Source organism: Leptosomus discolor, unplaced genomic scaffold (genome assembly GCF_034619465.1).
Source record: "Leptosomus discolor isolate bLepDis1 unplaced genomic scaffold, bLepDis1.hap2 HAP2_SCAFFOLD_40, whole genome shotgun sequence".
Lineage (NCBI taxonomy): Eukaryota > Metazoa > Chordata > Aves > Leptosomiformes > Leptosomidae > Leptosomus > Leptosomus discolor.
The window spans coordinates 1,998,808-2,018,852 of NW_028237745.1; the positions used below are offsets into that span (position 1 = coordinate 1,998,808).

The 20,045-nt window shown below is 57.1% G+C and overlaps 2 protein-coding genes across 2 annotated transcripts in view; one reads left to right on the top strand and one right to left on the bottom strand.

Annotated features, from left to right (window-relative positions):
* Window positions 1–20,045, top strand: part of LOC104354238 (scavenger receptor cysteine-rich type 1 protein M130-like) — a 41,235-nt gene that overhangs the window by 16,595 nt on the left and 4,595 nt on the right. Inside the window, exon 14 of the mRNA XM_086480643.1 lies at window positions 18,865–19,173. Within this exon, the coding sequence (XP_086336769.1) occupies window positions 18,865–19,173 (309 nt within the window). The remainder of the gene's footprint in view (window positions 1–18,864; window positions 19,174–20,045) is intronic.
* On the bottom strand, window positions 13,774–14,688 carry LOC147413121 (olfactory receptor 5P73-like). The gene is given in 1 exon segment (XM_086480622.1): window positions 13,774–14,688. A coding segment is annotated over 1 exon segment (915 nt).

The window sequence follows — 20,045 nt, forward strand, 5'->3', positions numbered from 1 at the left end:
CCACAGCCCTGGGCACCCCTGCCTGCGCCCCTGCAGTCCCGGCTGATCCAACTTGCCTTACAAGAGCCTCTGGGCAGGGAGTCCTCCTTCCAGATCCCGGGAGCTGTGGGCTGTGCCAGCTTCAGGAGATGCCTCCAGCAACGGCACCCGCATGGCCCTGCGCCCAGAGCCTCACCGTGTCCAGGGCTCGCAAGATTTCTCCTGCAGTGAGCTCCCAGCCCTCCTCCCACTGCCCACTGCCTTGGAGCTCTCTCTGCCTCCCTCCTCTGCCCTCGGGGCCTGCAGGCAGTGCCCTCAGCCCTGCTGCGCTTGGCAGAGGAGCTGCTCCTGGGCAGAGCTGTCTCTCGGCAGCGCTGCCCGCTTGCCAGCAGCTCCCTGCGGCCCAGCAGCTCAGCCCAGCTCAGCAGCAGAGGAGCAGCCCAAGGCATTTTCAGGAGCCCTCTGGGGACTTTGGGGCCAGCTCCAGGAACCTCAGGTGCTGAGGGGAAGCTGAAGAAACCTCTCCACAAGTCCAAGGCAGATGCAAACTCCAGTGTTTCTGGGAGCAGTCAGGGCTCCCAGGGAGGGACATGAATGACAAAGCCTCCCTGGGGGCTGCTGAGAGCACAAAGCTGGAGGCGCTGGTGACAGGGAGGCCGAGGGAAGGAAAAGATGGCTGCGCTGCTGAGGAAAGGGGGATGTGTTAGAGTCAGTCCAAGGGCCAAGGCCTGAGCCCCAGCCCCTGAGGGGGGACACCCTGTCCCTGCCACCTTGCTCAGGGCTCTTCCCGGGGCAGTGTGATGGGGGGATGTGCCATGCCCAGAGCAGGACTGCCACACAATCTTCCTCAGGCTCACAAGGTGGGACAAGGAGGCCATGCAATGGTGGTGCTGGGATGAGAAGGTGTCTCCTCATAGGCATCAGTAGCAGAGGAACAGCCACAGCCCAGGAGACAAAGGCCTCGGCTGTGCTGGGGGCTTTCAGCCTTGCCAGTGCCCCCAGCTCTCTCCACCACAGGCTGTCCTACACTCTCCCACACCTGCACTTCTTTCCCTGCAGGCACTTGACATCCCCCCTGCTTCCCAGCCTTGCTCTCACCTCAGCACCTCCCTGCCCTGACTGACATCTCTCCATCCTCATGGCTCTGTGTTGAAATACAAAGCTCTGGCTAATCCACACTCTTGCTGGGTGGCCCATTGTACCACAGCACTGCACCTGAAGGGACATTTCCTTCTCCTCGTGTCCAATCTCAAACTTTCCCAAACTGCACTTTTGGGGCAGTTTTTCTTTCTCCTCATGTTTCCCAATTTTTTAGAAAATCTCCACCATCTCTGAAACCACCTTTCCAGCACTCTCAGGCTACTCCTACCCTGCCCTCAGCCTCTCCAGCCCTGGGCAACAGGGACAAAGCAGCCCAGGTCTCTCAGCCCCTCCACACAGGGCACCTGCTTAAGGCCCCAAACTCCACCCTGACACATCTCCTCTGGGCACTCTCCAGCTCCTCCCAACTCCATCAAAACTGGGAGCCAATAACTGGCACAAACCTGTGGGGGGGTCCCTACCGGTGCTGTCTCAAGGGCAGTAACAGCTCCCCCGTCTGGGTGGCTGTGCTCATCCTAATGCAGCCCCGCATGTAACTGGCCTTGTTCCCAGGGAGCAGAAGCCACTGGCTGCTCTGGTGTCCCTCTAGTGCCCAGGCCCTGCTCCTCAGTGTCGTCCCTCAGCACATCAGGTCCCTCCTGGCCCCGATGTGGGGGTTTATTATTCTCCCGGAGGCCGCACTGGCCAAGTCTGCTTGGAACTTCCAGAGGTTTCTGTTGGCCAAATCCTTGAGCTGCTCAGGGTCCCTCTGGATTGAACCCCCATTTGGTCAGCAGGTCATGTTTGAGGGCAGGTGGCTCGCCCTGATGGTGGGGTCGTCTCACAAGATAACAGCCTGAGGAGCTGCAGATCTCTGCAGACCCAGCGAGGAACTGCCATGAACACAACCTCCAAAGCACCGAAGGGGGGGACACAGCAACCAAACCAGGGTGAGTGGAGAAAGGCTAAATGAGAGTGTGGCTGTTTCCATGCAAGGTCAGCCCTTATTCTGCAGCTGGACTGGATGATGGTTGTAGGGCACATCCACATGGAACTATTCTATGCGGATTTGTCTAGTTAGAGGTATCCTCCCTGTTTCAAACCTTTAACTTTTTCATCATGTCCCTAGATTTTCTGTCACACTCCCTCTGTATGCACGCTCCCACTGCACAAAACAGGAATCAAAGTTAAAATTCTCACAGTTATCTCTACCTGCCAAGGAACTAACTGCTGCTGTCACACTGAATGAAACCGAGCTTGTTGTATCTTTGGAGCAGCAGAACTTACTTTCTGAATTGATGAAGGAAAACAATGACATTTTAGTGAAATTCGGAACTATGAATGACTTGCAGTTCCTGACAGATTGCTACTCCCCTTTTGCTGGTCTTACCGTTCTTGTCAACTTTGCCAACTTTCTGTCAGTTGTGGAGATCATTTGATGCTCCATACCACACACCCTGCTGTTAGGGGGAGGCCAAATCCAGCAGCCCAACAGAGGTGAGGCTGCTGCAGCTCCATGACCCCCCATCCCACACACACCTCTGCACACACCAATACAAGCATGCGTGTGTGCACGGGAACACCCCCCCAGAATCAGGTCCCTCAGTCAACTCCCAGGCTCGACAGCCTTTCCAGCATCTGGCACGCAACTCCCCTGCTCCTTCAGAGCCAGCTCTTCCTCGGTCTCCCCCTCAGAGATGCTCACACGGCCTTGGCTCCCAGCCCACTTCCCCATGTCCCAGCTGGTCCAGCTTGATCTTCCCCAGCCATCGCACACTGACGCGGGTCACCTCACTGGCTCCACAGCCGGCAGCACAGGCACACGGGCTGGTGTGACATCTGCTCTGACTCCTCTTGCTGGCGGGTAGACCTGCCCCTTGCACACGCACGCACACAGCACAGAGAGCCCAGGACAGGAGCCAGAAGGGGAGCTGAACGAGGAGACACACCAGGCGGCTGAGCTGAGGCGCACGGCATGTCCAGACAAGGACGTTGACCAGACACAGGCTGATATGTGACAGGCCCCTTTTAGCCCCTTTGCCCTCTCTTTCCTGACATCTCTTCCTCCCTAAATTACCTTGACCCACCTCATTCCCTGCCTTTGACTGCACCACTAGACTCTCCAGAATAAGTCTTGGACAATCCCCAAATGCTCTTCCCCTGCACCCCACAATGTGTCCCATCACCCTAGGGAGAAACCATGTGACCTGTGAGGAGAAGATGCATGATTCTGCTTGTTACACAAAGTACAATACACCAGGGCATGGGATGGAAAATGAACCTCTTCATGGGCAGGATCTGCATGGCAAGCCCTGGGGAAATCCTCTTAGAATTTTTTTGGATTCTGCACGAAAGCGGGGCTCCCAGCGTCTGAAGTGATGTGAGATGTACTTGTTATCCATATTCCACTTTTTCAGCCTGTCTCATTAAAACAGCTCTTTTATTCAGCCATTTTTTGGTCAGGCCTTTCTTTCTGAAGAGCCAAGAGAGCCCTGCAGTTTCTCTCTCTTTCACACACACCCACTGCAGGGAGCCATCCTGCTGTTCCTGAGCCATCAGGTGGTGGTCACTCTTGCAAAGCTTCCTTGTAACAATGAAGTTTCTTGGAAGCCCCAGTGTTTGGGGCAATATAGGAAAGCCATTGATCTACTAGAGCAAGCTGAGCAAAGGGGCATCCAGATAGATGTGGGGGCAGGGGGGTGGAGCACTTGCCATGGAAGGGGAGACTAACGGAAAAGGCCTTGTTCAGCCTGGAGATGAGAAGAGTGAACAACGAAGCTGTCCCTCCCTCCCTGCTCAGGGTCTCATCTCCACAAAGAACTGGTTGCTCTCCTGTTGGTCCTTCCCGATGACGCACAGCTTTCTGAACGCCTCACATAGTTTCTTCCCCAGTGCCTGGCCTAAAGCACACCTCCCATGGGGGAGGCCTCCATCCCCCCAGTCCCAAGGAGAGGCAATCCCTGCAGCCCTCACCTGGGTGGAAGCATCCTTGCAATGGAGGTCTGTAACAGTAGCATCTCAGATGGGCCATGGACAGTTGACCAACATGATGCTGCAGAGGGTCGTCTGTGGTGACATTGTGGTGGGTTTCCCTGCTTGACCTGGGAAAACATGTGGCAGAGGCCTTCTACAGACAGATAAAGGTAGCCTCACTTTTGTAGGCCCTAGTCCTCATGGGGAAATTCCACCATCCCCATATCTGCTGGAGGGACAACACAGGAAGACATAAGCAGTTGAGAAGGTTCCTGAGTGCCTCAACGATACGTCCTCACCCAAGTAATTAAAGAGCCAACAAAGAATTGCTCCACTGGACCTCATAGTCACCAAGAAGGACCACCTCACTGGGGATGTGAAGGCTGAAGGAAACCTTGGCTGCAGTAATCTTGAAATGGTGGAGTTGAGGAACCTGAGATGAGTGAGCAGGGCCAAAAGCAAGATCACAACTCTACACTTGAGGCGAGAGGACTTCTTCCTCCTTAAGGATCTGCTTGGTAGAGTCTCATGGGATAAGGCCCTGGAGGGAAGAGGGACCCCAGAAACCTGCTAATACTCAAGGATCCCCTTTCCAAACTCAAGCGCCGTCCATGCCCTCAAGCACAAAGTCAGGCAAAACGGCCTGGAGACCTGCATGAATGAAGAAGGAGCTCCTGGCCAAATTCAAACACCACAATGAAGCCCAGGGAGGGCTGAAGCAGGGCCAGAGAAGAGGGGATGAAATACAGAGACACTGTCGGAGCCCGCAGAGCTGTGGTGAGGAGGGACACAGCCAAGCTGGAACTGAATCTGGTGGAGGATAAAAGACAACAAGAAGGGCTTCACTGGGTTCAGAGGTGACAAAAGGAAGGCTAGCAAAACTGTGGGCCCGATGCTGAAAGGGTCCAGGGTGCTGGAGACACAAGAGGTAGAAAAGGCTGAGGTACCAAATGCCGCCTTTTCCTTAGTCCTTCCTAGCAAAGCCAGCCTTCAGGAATGCCAGGTCCCAGTGAGCAGGGAAACAGATCTGAGCAAGGAAGCTGTACCTTTGGTGGAAGAGGATGAGGTCAGGGAACACTAAAGGAGAACTGGACAGACAGACCTGCCTGGGCCCCCATGGGATGCACCCACGAGTGCTGAGGAGGCTGACAAATGCCATTGCAAGGCCAGTCCTGAGTGTCCTTGGAGGGTCACGGTGGCTGGGAGAGGCAGCTGAGGACAGCAGGAAAGCAAATGTCACTCCTGCCTTCAAGAAAGCAGGAAGCAGGAGGCAGGGAAGTGCAGAGCAGTCAGCCTCCCCTCGATCCCTGGGAAGGTGATGGAGCAGCTAGTCCTGGAAGGCATTTCCAGGCACAGGCAGGACAGGAAAATGCTGAGGAGGGTTCAGCATGGATTCACCACAGGCAAGTGGTGCTTTACCAACCTCAGTGTGGTTCAGTGAAATGTCTGTCTAGTAGCTGAGGGGAGAGCAGTGGCCGTTTTTCACCTTGACTTCAGGAAGGTCTTTGGCACCATTTCCTAGAAGATCTTCCTTCAGAAGGTGCTGAAGTGTTGGCTGGATGAGCAGGCAGTGAGGTGGATTGAAAAGAGGATGAACAGCCAGGCCCAGAGGGAAGTGATCAGAGGCACGAGGCCAGTAACTAGTGGAGAACCTGTGCTGTCACCCCTGGGAGCAGTCCTGCTCGAAATTCAATGATAGAATCAGAACATGGTTGGTATTGGAAGGGACATTTAAAGGTCATCTCGTCCCATAATCAGGGACATCTTCATTAATGATCTGTCTGATAGGACAGAGTACGGAGGTGACACTAAACTGGGAGGCGTGGCTGCTACACCAGAGAGTTGTGCTGCCATGCCAAGGGGTCTTGACCCGCTGGAGAACTGGGCTGACAGGAACCTCATGAAGTTCAAGAAGGCGAGGTGCAAAGTCCTGCCGCTGGGGAGGAACAACCCCAGGCACCAACAGATGCTGGGGAGGACAAGGAGACATTCGTAAAGCCTGGGAGATGGCAGGGTCAGAGTGAGGCGGGGAAGCAGGGGGTGGCCCAAGCCTGCAGGAGTATTGGTGCAGGCGTGGGATGGTGTGAGAGAGCCTGTGGTGGGGTTGACTGAGGGCCTTGGTGGGGCTTGGACTTGGTGGCAACTGTTACCTGCTCATTCCCTTTGTCACCTGGAGCCAGTGCTCTCTTCTTTCCAGCTGAAGGAGCCACAATGAAGGAGTACCTCCACCCATGCTTCCCTTCATGTCTGTAACTGGGGTGGTCCTCAGGGGGCCCACTGACACCCTCAGAATCTGGGACACTTTCCTCAGATTTTCAAGACTTCCCAGCAGCTTGTTCAAACTTCTTTCAGCACCTGCAGTTCAGGAACGTGGCACCAGAGGGCTCACTGAAATGCAAATCACCTCCCAGGCCATGGCTCTGCAGTTTTCTGCCATTCCTCCCTTCCTGTGTGGCTCATTAGAGATATTTCAGCAGTATACTCTCAGTGAGAAGATTTCAACAGGAAATCACGATTTTAAAAGATTTCTTCTTCTTCCAGTTTTCTTTAGTTTCCTCCTTACAGAACAAACAACACCAACAATCTCCAATCCCTAGTGACAGAGCGTGTCTCATAATGAACACAGAGGAAAAGCAAGACCCTCTCTGTCAGACGCTCTAGAGACACTCTTCCTCTCACCCACCCCTCCTCCACCGAGTCTCCCAGTTCTCTCACCGGTCACCTGGCATTTCCATCACTCCTGTCCAGATGGAAGCTTTTCCCGCTCAGCTTGGAGCTGGATGTCTCTTTACTGTATAAATATCTGTGGATTGCAAAGTGCAGGCGGACATCTTTGGGAAGGATCCCGTGTCCCCAGTGCACATCGTTATTAAAGGACGTCTCTGCTGATCTAACTTTGTGTAGACAAGTTTTTCTTAACCCATTGCAGATTTGCAACTCTGGGGTTAGAGGAAGGAGGATGAGAGAAAGACTATGGACGGCCAATAGAGGGAGGACAGACCGCTACCATAGCTTAACTGCGCGTGTTCGAAAATCATTAGCATATAGTATTAAGCTATGAGAAAGTCCTGGCTATTCTAATTAGTTCTGAGAAATGTAATGAATAGGCACGAGTTAAACTGTACTTAAGCTGCTTTGTGAGCTCGCTCCAGCGGAGCTCTCGTGATGGAGCCATCCCCAGTGCTCCCCAGTACTACAATAAAGAATGCCTGCTTCATAACGCCCTGTGGTTACTGGGTTTGCATCTCGGAATCCTCACCCAGCCGCACCCAGCCTCCCACCTTGGGGAACAACGGTAGAAAGCAGGGGGGTTGGGAAGCTCCCAGGTTTGTTTCACAGTCTCTGTGGGAAGGCAAGTTCCTGATCGAACCCACACAGCCCAGGACACTCGCTGTCCCCTCACTCTGCCTGGCCAAAGGCAGGGCCTCCCTATTCCTCGTTGGACTCTTCAGTACGCCATTTTTGGAACTACAAAGCAGAAGTCCCTCCGTCAGTGTCCAAAATAAGATCTGCCCTTCTACTCTGCCCAACAGACCCTGCAGCAGTACTTTTCCTGGATGGCTGCCTTTTGGCGGTTGCTTTTCCTCGCAGTTCCTTTTCCCGAGCTTCTAGTCCCCAGGTAGGTTCACCATCCCACTTCCTCATGTTCTCCCCCTGTTCCCGCAGACAGAACCAATGGGTGCCACGTGCTGTGCGCCACCGGTACCCTTTCCCTTGGGCAGAAAAAGGCACGTTCTGGACAGCTGAGACCTTGGCTGGTAGGAGAGAGGAAGACATCCTTTTTGAAATGCTCGGGCAATTTTTGGTCAGATTCTCCACAGCCGAGACAGAGGCCCACAGGCAATAACCGAGATTCTCTTCCTGAAGTTGACTGGCCAGGCCCTCCCCCTGCATCTCCCCAGCTCCTTATCGCCAGGGTATTGGCACAGGATAAGTGGCTCTCAAATGCCGTTGACCTGACCTGCCTTTCGCTCAAAGGCATCCTTCACCTCCCCTAAGTCAATGCTCCTCAGTTATGAAAGTGCCTACAAATCATCAATTCCTTCCAAAATAACATCACAATGAAAATAACGTCACAGCATATGGAAACACGACAAATAATTCAACCCTGAGTTACTTAACTAGCTAATAAAGAGCACCCAACGCAGCGGCAGTCCAAATGAAACTCTTCCAGGTGACTGCCTTATCCTTGGGCACTTTCCAAAGCAAATATGCAAGCCCCTTGCCTTTGATCTTTTCCCAGCTGATCCACAACAGAGCTCTTGTTTATAGTTAGTGTCGCGTAAAGACAGGAGCATAAGCCTTAAAAATGACAGAGGATGTCAGTGAAGGAGCTGAGCCATTCACCCTTCTCCTGAAGCACTTCTCAGTGTCTCTTTAGTGCTTGGAAGTCACGGCAGGTGTCTGTATCAGCATGGGAACAAGAGGGACACCTTGGATTCCCTGAAACTCAGGCAAACCTCCCACTGACTCAACAACGTAAAGCAGGTTTGATCCCCACCCTGGGTCTCCTCCCCATCCAGGATCCTCACACCCTCACAGACACAGGATGAAGCCAGAGCCCTCTTTCACTTCCAGGTAGGGGATGTGGATGGCTGGGAGGTTTTGGAAGTGGAAAGTGATTGGGAAGCAGAGCGTGGTAGCTTGAATTGCTGTCTCCTGGAAGAAAGAGAGGCTGAGTTTAGAGAGGAATGTGCCAGCCTCACAAAGTGCTCCTGGATCTGCTGTCGTAATGTTGGTGTCCCGTGCCCTCAGCAGAGGCCATGAGTGCAATGCATTCAGTGGGCTGTTGCTTGGTGGCTCTGCTGGTCCTTCCATGTGGCTACTTCTGAACATCAGCTGCTGAAAGAGACAAGCAAACACGTGCTGCATCTCCTGGCGGAGACCTTCCTGGCCCTATCTCCTCCCAGTTCTGGCTCACAGCACCAGTACAAATGCTGGTCTTCTCATTCCGCAGAAAGAATTCCAACTCTGTTCCGTTCTCTCTCTCTCTTCTGATAGTTGTGTGCGTCCGGAGGGAAATGCAAAGCGGGGGTGCCTGAGCCTGTTGATCCAAACTGTGCCCGTCTTCATGGTGAGGATGTCCCTGCTGAGAGAGGAACCAGCTCTTCCCTCTGCTGCTTGGGGCACTTGCATCCCTGACGGGAGCAGTGATGGCAGATGACGGGAGTGCCGCAGCTGGAAGGAATGGTTGCATTGGTGCTGCATTGCTGGGAAAGGTCTTGCTTGGCTTGTGCAAGCCAGGCCAGCAGCTTCCCGCAGCGGCTCTCCCCACTCTGAGAGGAGAGCTGAACCGGCTGTGCACGATCACACACTGCCCCTGCCACCCGCGGGCCAGAGGCTTCTGCCCAGGGCCCCCGGCTGGTGGTGTTTGGGCCAGGGGTGCTGTGAAGGAAAGCACCCTGGAAAGGCAGGGGTAGGTGCGGGGCAGGCGAGGGGGCAGAGGGGAAGGGCCACAGTGCCCCTGGGGAGGCAGCTCCATCGCCCAGGCTGCTCTAAGCCCCGCTCCTGCAGGACTCCCCTGCCACCAGGCTTTCCTGAAGGAGGGGACACCCCGGCTGTCAGGCGGCTCCCCGCGACTGCCCCTGCCTCTGGCCTCTAGCCTGTGCCAAGGGGAGCGAGGGAGCCTCACCGTGTGGGGTTCCCAGGGCCTGCTCCTCCCCACTGCCCCAGCACTGCCCTCCTCTGCTGGGGCTGGAGGGAGCCCAGACACCAGGCTGCTTCAACCCCCATGGCTTCTCCCGACCAGGCCCTCTCGGGCAGCACCAAGCTGCAGGAGCAGGTTCCTTGTGCCACAGGCCCTGGGCAAACACGGCTTCTGCCAGGTGCTGCGGGGACAAACATCCCTCCTCTTGCCAGGGCTGCCCCGTCCCCACCAGTATCTCCGCGTGGCTGCCTGGGGACAAGCACCTGCTTCATTGTGTCCCTCTCCATGGCCACATCCTTCTCAGGAACAGCACTGGGCTGGGCCAAGGACGAGGGCATCGAAGGGTCAGCCCAGAGGGACGAGGGCCTTTGGTGAGCTGTGGGCAAGTGCCAGGCAGGGCCAGGGCTGGAGCCAGAGCCTCGTTGGGGGTGGGGTCTCTGGGCCTTCGTGCTTGGGGACAAGTCTGCAGAGTGGCACCCAGGTTGTGTGGGAGGACACGGTGGCCCAGGCAGTGGCAGGCTGAGGGCCAGGGCAGGGGAGAAGGGGATAATCCCCTCTGGGGAGGCCGTGGCTGGGGATTGGACCTGTTTGGGGCCTGTGGTGCAAGCAAAATGGGGTGGGATGGAGCTGGGCACTGTGACCATCAAAGCACTTCCCCCAAGTCAAACTCTTCTCTCCCAGTGCCCAGCATTCACCAGTGCTCCCCATTACCTCCAGTGACTGTCCCCATGGGCCCTTCCATGTGAAGCTGCCCCATGCGGGAAGCTGGAGGGATGCCTGGGACGGTGGCTGGGTCAGTGCCGAAGGCGGGGGGTGACTCCGTGCCAGGGCTGGGCTGTTGCCAGGGCTGGTGTCTCTGCCAAGCCTGGCTTTGCCCTGGGGGCTGTTGGGGAGGGCCGCAAGGAGGAGTCCTGGGAGGGATAAATGTGCCCCTCACCTTCTCCCCCTTCACCCAGGACTCAGCACTCCGCAGAGCAAGATGAAGGTGGCAGTGCTCAGCGTGGCCCTGCTCTTCACCATCCTGCTGTGCACCCCAGCAGATGCTCAGGTGAGTCCCCAATGCCACGGGGAGGGGTCAGTGCTGAGGATGAGTCTTGGCTGCAAGATATCAGTTCTCCTGCAGAGTGAATTTGGAGCGGAGAGCACAAAAGCTCTTGACTTGGCCTCTCCCTTTCCCAAGCAAGGAGCTCCTCCAGGCTCCCCTGCACCTCCCGCCCTGGGCAATGCAGCTTTCTCCCTCCCACAATTCCACCTGTTCCCTCCACTTGCCCCAACAATGAAGCTGCTTGTGCCCAGAGCCCAAGGTCCACAGTGAATGGTTGGACCTGTGCACTCCACGGGAGGGTCCATCGCAAACTCCTGTGAGGGCCCCCTCTGCTTTCTTCTCTTGGAGCCCCCACATCTCTGTCTTTTGGGCCTCCCTATCCCACCCTTTTGGCCCTCCCAGAAATCTCCTCCCCAGGATCTCCTCCGTGTCCTGTCCAGTGTCGCCACTCGCCCTCCCACTGATCCCTCCCTGTGCCTTTCTGTCAGACTTTCCCCTCAGTCTCTTGCCTTTCATCCTGTCCTCTGTGGCAGTGTCCCCAGATCCCCTTCCTTGAACGCCCACCGCCAAACTCTCTCCCCAACCCCTGGCTTTGGTCCTCTTCCTTCAGACCACAACAACCTTCTACTTTGAATTCCCCGTATCCCCACCACTTCAATTCCTTTGCCCCTCTCTTACATCTCGCTTAGTCCTGTCCCTTTAACAGCCCCAGCCCATTCCCTTCATGGCTCCTAATTGCCCCCAGTGCACTGTCTTTGGGTGCCCCCACCCTCCCCCCATCCTCTGTGGACACCCTGGATTCCCCACGCTAGCCTTGTCTCCATCCCCAGCTCTGGTGCCTGCATGAACAGGCATCCCAGGTGAAACTTGGAGGAATTCGGGTGTGGGGAGCAGAAGGGATTTCCCTCTCAGATCAGGGGGAAGCCATCGCCCTGGGGGTCTGGGTACATCTGTGACCCACCCACAGCCCCAAGGTCAAATCAAGACCATCCCCTTCCATTCCTTCCCTAGGAACTTGAGGATGGAAGTGGAAGTTCTCTCCCGGAGGTAAGTAGTGAGTTGGAAATGGAGGGCAGCCAGTCTGGGGAACTGGAGGGCACTTTGGGCCTCCAACCCCTTTCTGGGACGGCAGACATCCCAGGAACCAGTGAGGTCTCATGTTCTCTCTACAGGTAGGGTCATTAGACCATTGGGACATGAGTGGGCCTAAGGTGAGTACCATGAGTTCTGCTGGCCCCAGACATTCCCCTCCATGGCCACGACATTCCAGGGTGTTCCAGTGTGCACCAGGACACCCCAGTGTAACCCCGAAGAACACCTTTTCATCTCAGTGTTTTTTTCCAGGGACGGCCCCTTCCCCCACATCCCCACATCCCCAGTGCAATCCCATCACACCCCATTGCACCCCAGCATGTCCCAGCACTCAGCCGCACACTCAGCTGGACCCCTTCCCCAGGACACCCACTGCTTTCTGTGTGCCACCAGAAAAGCTGATGCACCCCATTAATCTCCAGAAGGGCCTTCCCCAAGGACCCCGTTGCTTTCCTCTGCCTCCCGCTTCACCCCGGTGCCGGTGGAAAAGACTGTGTGCATGAAATTTGTGTCTTGATCTGCAGCTGTCTAGGTTAGTAGCATCGTGGTGTCTCCAGCCCCAGAAAGGGTCCTGGGCCCTGGGGGATCCCTGAGCCCTCTGGGCTGGGCAGACCTTGGGTTTGGGACAGACAAAGAGAAGGGATTGTCCATGACCCGTGTCCCAGTGGGAGCTGGACAGTGATGCCCCCATGCCCTTCCTTGCACTCAGTGGGGCTCTACGGAGCCAGAGGGTCACTGCGAAGCCAGGCAGGGGCTCTGGCACCACACAGACCCCCAGGATGACCGTGAGGGCTGGGCAGGGCTCTGGGAGATGTAGGGGCATGCCAGGGGAATGACACACTGGGCAAGGGGCTCTGGGTGCCCTATGGGTCTGGGGAGAGACAGGGCCAGGCCTTGGCATATTGAGGGCTCCATTTCCCTTCTCCTTCCCCAGGTCTCTGCAGAAAGGGACGGTGGGGGCAAGGCCCCTCTCATGTCCCAGTGGACACGGCGGGGTCTCACTTTGGGTTCTGCCTTTCAGGAGCCAACGTGGTGGTGACATCTGTGTCCTGTTCCCCTCCAGCAGCATGAGGAGATGATCATCCCTGGATGACCCCACCCGATTCCCTGGGAGCCCTGGGCCATTGCCCTCTAATGATCAATAAACCCCTTCAGCAAAGCAACGCTCTGTGTCTGTGGGGGGGGTGTCCTTGTCCATGTCCCCTCTCCTCTGCCAGTGCCCAGACGCTTGGGTCCTCCCTATTCCATGGACACAGCACTCCAGGCTTCACAGGAGGTTTCCAAGCGCCATGCTGGACCTGTGTGCCTTCCTGCACCCCCAGCCCACCCCCTTCAATGGGGCACCCCCTATCACAGGCCAGGAATGCAGGGCTGGATGGACCTCCCCCACCTCCCCCACCATGTGTGGCCTGGCTTTGCAGGACATTTTGTTCATTCTTCCCTGGTTGTGCTTTCGTCTCTCCAGACATGCCCGGAATTACCCCTGACTGGTACATTAGGAAGTTTTCCCTCACTCCACTGCACATGATGATCTTAATGGTCTTTTCCAACCTCAATGATTCCCTGATTTCATGTCTTCAGCAGGGTCAACTGCAGGGGAATATTTCACAGGGGGCTGAGGGGAACCTTGAGAATCCCCAGGGCAGCGGAATGCAAGCACCATCCTGCGCCTTGTCCCTGGGCTGTGGGTTCAAAGAGAGAGAGCAAACATGGAGCCCATGACAACAAACACACCTCACTGCTCCTAACATTTTCATCATTATTTTCTAAACAACAATATTTCTCTACAAGGACCTTTTACTTCCCCCCCTGCCACTCCACAAGCAGTCTCAGTGACATGCCCGTCTGCAGCCCCAGTTGGTACCCAGAGATCTCAAAGGAGCCAGAAGTATCTTTGGCCTGTATCCCCGAGGCAACTTGAGGTCTGGGTTGAAGCCAGGGCTTTCCTGATCATTTTCTAGAGGATCTCTTGGACTTCCCTGTTCCGCAGGCTGTAGATGAGGGGATTGAGCAGGGCCGTAAGGACAGTGTAGAAAAGGGAGAACACTTTGTTGAGCTGCCTCAGCGCGGCTGTTGTGGGCAGCATGGAGACCAGGATGAGGGTGCCATAAAAAATGATAAGGAGAGTGAGGTGTGAGGAGCAAGTGGAGAAGGCCTTCTGTCTGCCTGGGCTGGAAGGGATCCTCAGAATGGCAGCTCTGATGCCCCCGTAGGAGGCCACTGTGAAGAGGAAGGGAACAACTGCATCCAAGATACCAAATAGGAAAGCAACAACTGTGACGGCTCTGGTGTCACCGCAGGCAAGCTCCAGCAATGGGGTGAAATCCCAGCAGAAGAGGTCGATTGCCTTGGGGCCACAGAACTGCAACTGGGATAAGAAGGCTGTGACTACCACCAGCAGCAGTGAACCCCATAGCCAGGGTGCAGCTGCCAGCTGTCAAGAGGCCTTCCAGGCCATGAGGCTTGCATAGAGCAGGGGCTGGCATACGGCCAAGGACAGATCGTAGGACATGGCTGCCAGCAGGAAACACTTCGTAGTCACAACCAAAGCCAAGAAGTAGAACTGAGCCGTGCAGCCATGTGCCGAGATGCTGCTGTCCCCAGTCAAGAAGCTGACCAGCAGCCGTGGCAGGATGGTGGAGCTGGAGCAGGTCTCCAAGGAGGACCGACTGCCCAGCAAGAAGTACATGGGGGTGTGCAGATGCTGGTCTGCCACCACCAGCATGATGACAAAGATGTTCCCAACCATGGTGACTGCGTAGACCACAAGCAGGAGGAGAAAGAGCAAGTTCTGGAACATGGGGACATCCCATATCACCAGCAGCACAAAATCCGTGGGTGATGTTCCATTGCCCCTTTCCCCTTCAGCCATGCAGCGTTGCCTTTTATTTCCTCAGTTGCCATAAAGAGAGGCTACGGAAAAGAAACCCATGTCAGGGTTTACCTTCAACATCTACTGCGGTAGGACACTGTTCTCTCCACATCAGCTCTGTGTGTTCAGTGCCTGGTGAAAGCAGAAAACCAATGTTCTTCCCAACAGGTAAAGAACCCTCATCCCAACAGACCTGCCGCAGACTCTGCAGGCGAGCTGCCCAACAGAAGTTCTTCTTTCTCACTGCACAATAAATCTGTGACGTGCGTTTGCTCACAGGGCAACAGACAACGTTCCTATGCCCGTGGGCCTGCCCTGGAAGGTGTGTTACAAGTGCTGAGGATCAACCCCCTTCTGCTCGCAGGAAAGAAAGCAAGCTCCACTGTCCCCAAAAGACCGCTGGGTGGAACGTCCTGCCAGGTGCCATCCTTCCTCCAAAGCAAGGGGTAGGCACATCGCAGGGGGAAAGACCACAGCTCTCTGAACCAGTCCCATGAGGCAGAAAGGTTTTCCATCCCACTGCTTTCCCACCACCCAACGTGCCAATTCCTTCTGCTGAGAAAGGGCAGCTCAGCAGTTCCTGCCTCCGCACGGGACTGTGCTGTGGGACTGCCAGGGAGCGTGCTAAAAACCACACTGGGGCAATGTCACTTGAAAAGTGGCGAGGAAGTGACCAAAAGAAAGGTCAGGAAGGGGTAACTGGGAGCCAACCAAGCCACAGGAGAGGTTGTGCAGGGAAGAAGGATGGGAGGGAGAAAGGAGACCAATCCACACTCTTTTGAGTGATGCCAAGAAGAAAGGCCACATTGACAGCCAAGGAAATTCTATTTAAAGGTCAAGTGGTAAAGCACTGCAAGAGCTGCTCAGGACTGTTACGGAGTCTCCGTCCCTGTGGGTATTAAATACTTGACTGGACATGGTCCTCAGCCACCGACTCAACCCACCCTGCTTTCAGGAAGCAGCGGGGGTTGGACTAGATGCTATCCTGGGGTGGCTTCCAAGCCTAGCTTTTCCATGATCTGGTGAATGAAAGCTGCTGGACACAACCCATTGCTTCCCATATTTCCCTCCTCAGCAGTGGTTCCTCAGGGCTTGGGGGCTGCCTCCCTGCCAATCCCAAACCAGAAACAGGACCTCAGCACAGCCAGCTGCACTTGTGGAGCTCCCTGAAAAAGCAGCACAGAGAGCAGGTCATGCCTGGGGTGCCTGGGGGTAAGACGGGACAGGATCAGGGTTAGGGGCACGGGCAACGCCAGGGACATGCCTCAGCACGAGATTGGAGAAAGCTCACGGCCAAGAAACACAGCTCTGAAACAGCAGTTCCCTCCAAGGGTCTCACACCCACCTCCTGGGCTGGAATGCCTTTCTTCCAGCGGTGATAATCCCAGGAAGTGCTCTGAGAGTTTGCCAAAAGCTGTTCAGAATGACTGAGACCCCAGCCCTTCCCACTGTGGGTGGGTGAGAAAGCTGAGGGATGGAAAATAAACCCCACATGATCATAATTCTGAGAGAGTGAGAAAACAAGCGAAAGCGAGGAACGACAAAAAGGAAAACAAACAAAAACAACTCTGCTCTGGCTTTGCTTCCAGGCGCAGCTTTTGCTTTACCTATTGAAGGGTCTTTATCTCACCCCAAGAGTTTTCTCAGTATTACCCTTCCGATTCTCTGCCCCACCAGAGGGGTGCTGGTAGGTGCTTGTGGGGCTACTGGTGCCTGAGTAGATGATAGGCCAGAGCTGGCACATGGCTTCTGCATGTCCTGGTGACATCAGTGGTGCCTGAATACCTGATGGGCCAGGAAAGGCACATGGCAGATGTAGATGCTACAACATCACCCGTGGCTGAGTGACACATAGGCCTGGAGTATGCCTGTGGTTTGTGGACGAGCTCGTGATTTCACCGGTGCCAGAGGAGCTTTTAGGCCAAGAGCAGGCATACGGCCTGTGGGGGTGCTTCTGGCGTCACCACCATAACGTCCAGACCCCACCCAAACAGGGCTTTTTGGAAGAGCCGTCCTGGGCAGAAGCCCACCCACAGCGCACACGCGTGTGACAGTGTACGTCATGAGCAGCCCGCAGCAGAAGTGGGAGGGTGTGAGGTGGCGTCACCGAGGGCAGCCCGTGGGGCTCGGTGCAGAGCGGCCATGTGCATGAGAGGGGCATCGTGGGGGACGGGAGGTGCCCGGCCCCGTGTCTGCGAGGCCGAAGGAGCAGCCCCTGCAGCCCGGGCTGAGCAGCCGGGGTGGGGGTGGCTCGGGGGCACCGCAGGGATGTGCCTGGGCACGGTGCCGGGAGGAAACCACAGACTTCCTGGGAGGGCGCTGCGGGGGGAGCGCAGCGAGCGCTGCGAGGCCACGTGGGCTGTGGTTTGTGCACCTGCAGGCTCCAGCTCCCGATCCGCCCGCGGGGAATAAGGGCCCCTCGGGGACACCCTCAGAGTCAGGGACACGTCTGAGGCTCGGGGCTGCTTGTCTGCTGCCCGGGCAGGGACAGGTCCCGGTTCCGGCTCCTGCGAGGGACCCCCCGCGGGGCTCTGCGGGGAGGGATGGGTGACCCAGCCCTGCTGCGGTGGAGCTCTTCTCCTGGCCAAGGCCTTTTCCCAGCTGCTGCTCCCAGCACAGCAGGCTCTGGAGCGGGGACAGGGGCTGTTTCCTTTCCATCCCGGCACAGACCCCAGAGCTGTCCCAGCTCCACGGGTCCCACGGCTCGGGGTGGCTGGACACTCGTCTCTTGGGTAGTTGGAGGAGACCAGCGTAGGAGACGCTCAGTGCTCCCAGGCCCCACCGCAGGGTGCAAGGGCTGACAGACCCATTTCCCCTCCACAGCCAGCTGGTTCCATCACGATTCCCCACCGCAGGGACCGGGACACCCACACTGGGCCTTACGTGTCCCTCATATATGGTCATGATCGGCACTGGAGAAGTTCATTGGAGGGCTGGGCTGTGTCGGAAGGGAGATAGCTCCCGATAACGTCTAAAAAGGTGCTGCTGCTTTGATTGGCTCCTGCTGCAGCTGGGTGGGCATCCACAGAGATATATTACCCTCCCATCGCCGTTGTCCCCGGGAGTCCCCGGGAGCCGTGACAGGGAGTGTGGTGCAGCAGGGCTGTGCCAGCAGGGCAGGAGGCTCAGGATGGACCCAGAGGGACTCCTGTCCCCTCGCGTGCTGTGGCTTCTCCTCTGGGTGCAGCTGTGCAGGGGTAAGTGGTGGTTCCCTTGTCCCACTTCTCTGGGGCCAGTGGGCACAGTGGGATCATGGGGATCCCTCTGGGAATGGGGTTTCTCTCCAGTCTCCACGCAGACAAGGGTCAGAAGGTGCTCAAGGCCATGGACTTTCTGCCTGTCCCTGTGCTGTCTGTGTTTCTGGCAGCCCGTGCCTGGCTGCATTTACAGCCTCCCCATGCTGGGGTAGACGTTTGGGACCCCTTCTTCCCCACTGCTGCACCCTTGAGGCTGGCGGTGGCCCAGCTGGGGATGGCAGCACTCAGCGATGCCCAGGGCACAGCCAATCTGGTGGGTGCCCTGCAGGGTTTGTGGGGTGGTCATTGCCCCCCGGCTCCAGGGGAATCCCCGACCCCAGGAAGGCAGTTTGTGCCCCCCAGAGAGAAGGGGACTGGGCTGCCCGCACCCACAGGTGGCAGAGCAGTTTCCTTCCTTGGGGGCCCTGGCCAAGCACAGGCGTTGCTGGGCTGAGGCCACAGGCGAGGAAGGGCCCTGGGCTGGGGGGACCCTGGGCATGGTCTCAGTGCTCCCAGAGCACCCGGCAAGCCCTGGGAGTGGTGTGGGTTTGGGTGGTGTGAGGGCAGCTGGTGAGCAGGGGACGCTGTGGGCCTGGGGACACGGGGCTGTTCAGGGTGTTGTGGGCTGGGGAGGAGCTGGTGCCTTGTGCAGGGGTGGGGGCACAGTGTGTGAGTGGGCATGGGCCAAGGGTGACCGGAATGGGAGGAGGTGCCAAGGGCTGTGGGGCGGCAAATAGCCCAGCGTGGCTGGAGTTGGGCACCCTCTACCTGCATGGATTGTGGGGAGAGGAGAGACCCCCTCCACACTGCCCCAGGGATCTCCTGGAGGGGAGAGGGCTCCCACCCCAGAGCCTGTGCCTTGGCCTGGCCAGAGGGGACAGCCAGAACTGCAGTCTGGGGCTTGGAACTCTTCTGACCGGTCTCTTCTTGGTGTCTGAAGGGGCTGCGGAGGTGAGGCTGGTGGATGGAGACAGGAATTGCGCTGGGAGAGTGGAGGTGAAACACCAGGGCCAGTGGGGCACCGTTTGTGATGACTACTGGCACAAGAAGAATGCTGCAGTGGTTTGTAGGCAGCTGGGCTGTGGGTCTGTTGTTGAAAGTCTTCGGTACTTTGGGGCAGGATCTGGCCCCATTTGGATGGATGATGTTGACTGTCACGGCAACGAGCCTGCCCTGTCTGACTGCAGACACAGTAGATGGGGTCGACATAACTGTGATCACAATGAGGATGTTGGAGTGGTGTGTTCAGGTAAGGGGCCAGCCTGTTCCCCTCCTTTGTGGCAGGGATGGGGGAAGGGAGCTGGCTGTGCCCTCAGGGAGAGAAGTGGGTACTGGAGAAGGGCCCCTTGTGGCTGGTCACACTGCTGAGCTGGGGCTGGTGTTGCTGGTTTCTCTGGTCCCTGAGGAAAGGCCTATGGGAACCTGCTGCTGCCTGGCCCCCGATGTGGCTCAGCCCAGCCTCAGGCTCTGCCAGGACTGGGAGATGAATGCCCACCCTACCCTGCAGTCACTGCTGCTTCTCCTCCTGTTCATGCAGGAGCTGTCTGGCAGCACTGAGGTCTAGGCCCCGCCATGGCAAAGGCACCGAGAGCAGCTCACATGGCCACCCATGGCCTTGAGGAAGGGCCAAGGTGGCCTGGGATTTTGGGCAATGTCCTCTGGTAGACACGAGCCCCCCCAAGCAGAGGGGCTGCTCAGAGGGGAGGAGCACAGGGCTTGGGCAGAAAAGCAGGGTGACCCGTGGCCATCTCCTTCCCCTTCCAGGTTAACCCCGCGAGAGCCTCCCCCCAGGGAAACAACCCTGTGCAGGCAGTGCTGACCTGCTGCCCAGCCTCTCCTGCCTGGCACAGCCCCTGGCTGCCCTGTGCCCCAGGGCATTTGCCCGCGCTTGCTGGCTCTCCTTGGGCCTGGCCTTGCCCTGGCAGCGGGTGTCAGCCCAGGGCTGCTCCTCTGCCCACTCTCCTGCCTTCTGCCCGGCCGTTGGCAGGGATGGGCGTGCCTGGCAGGGCACTCTGGCCCTGGCTGAGGACCCCATCCGCGGGCAGGTGCCAGAGTGAGGGGCTGGCACAGACAGCACCAGCAGATAGAGCCGTGCCGTACCCGTACCCCGGCCCATCTAAC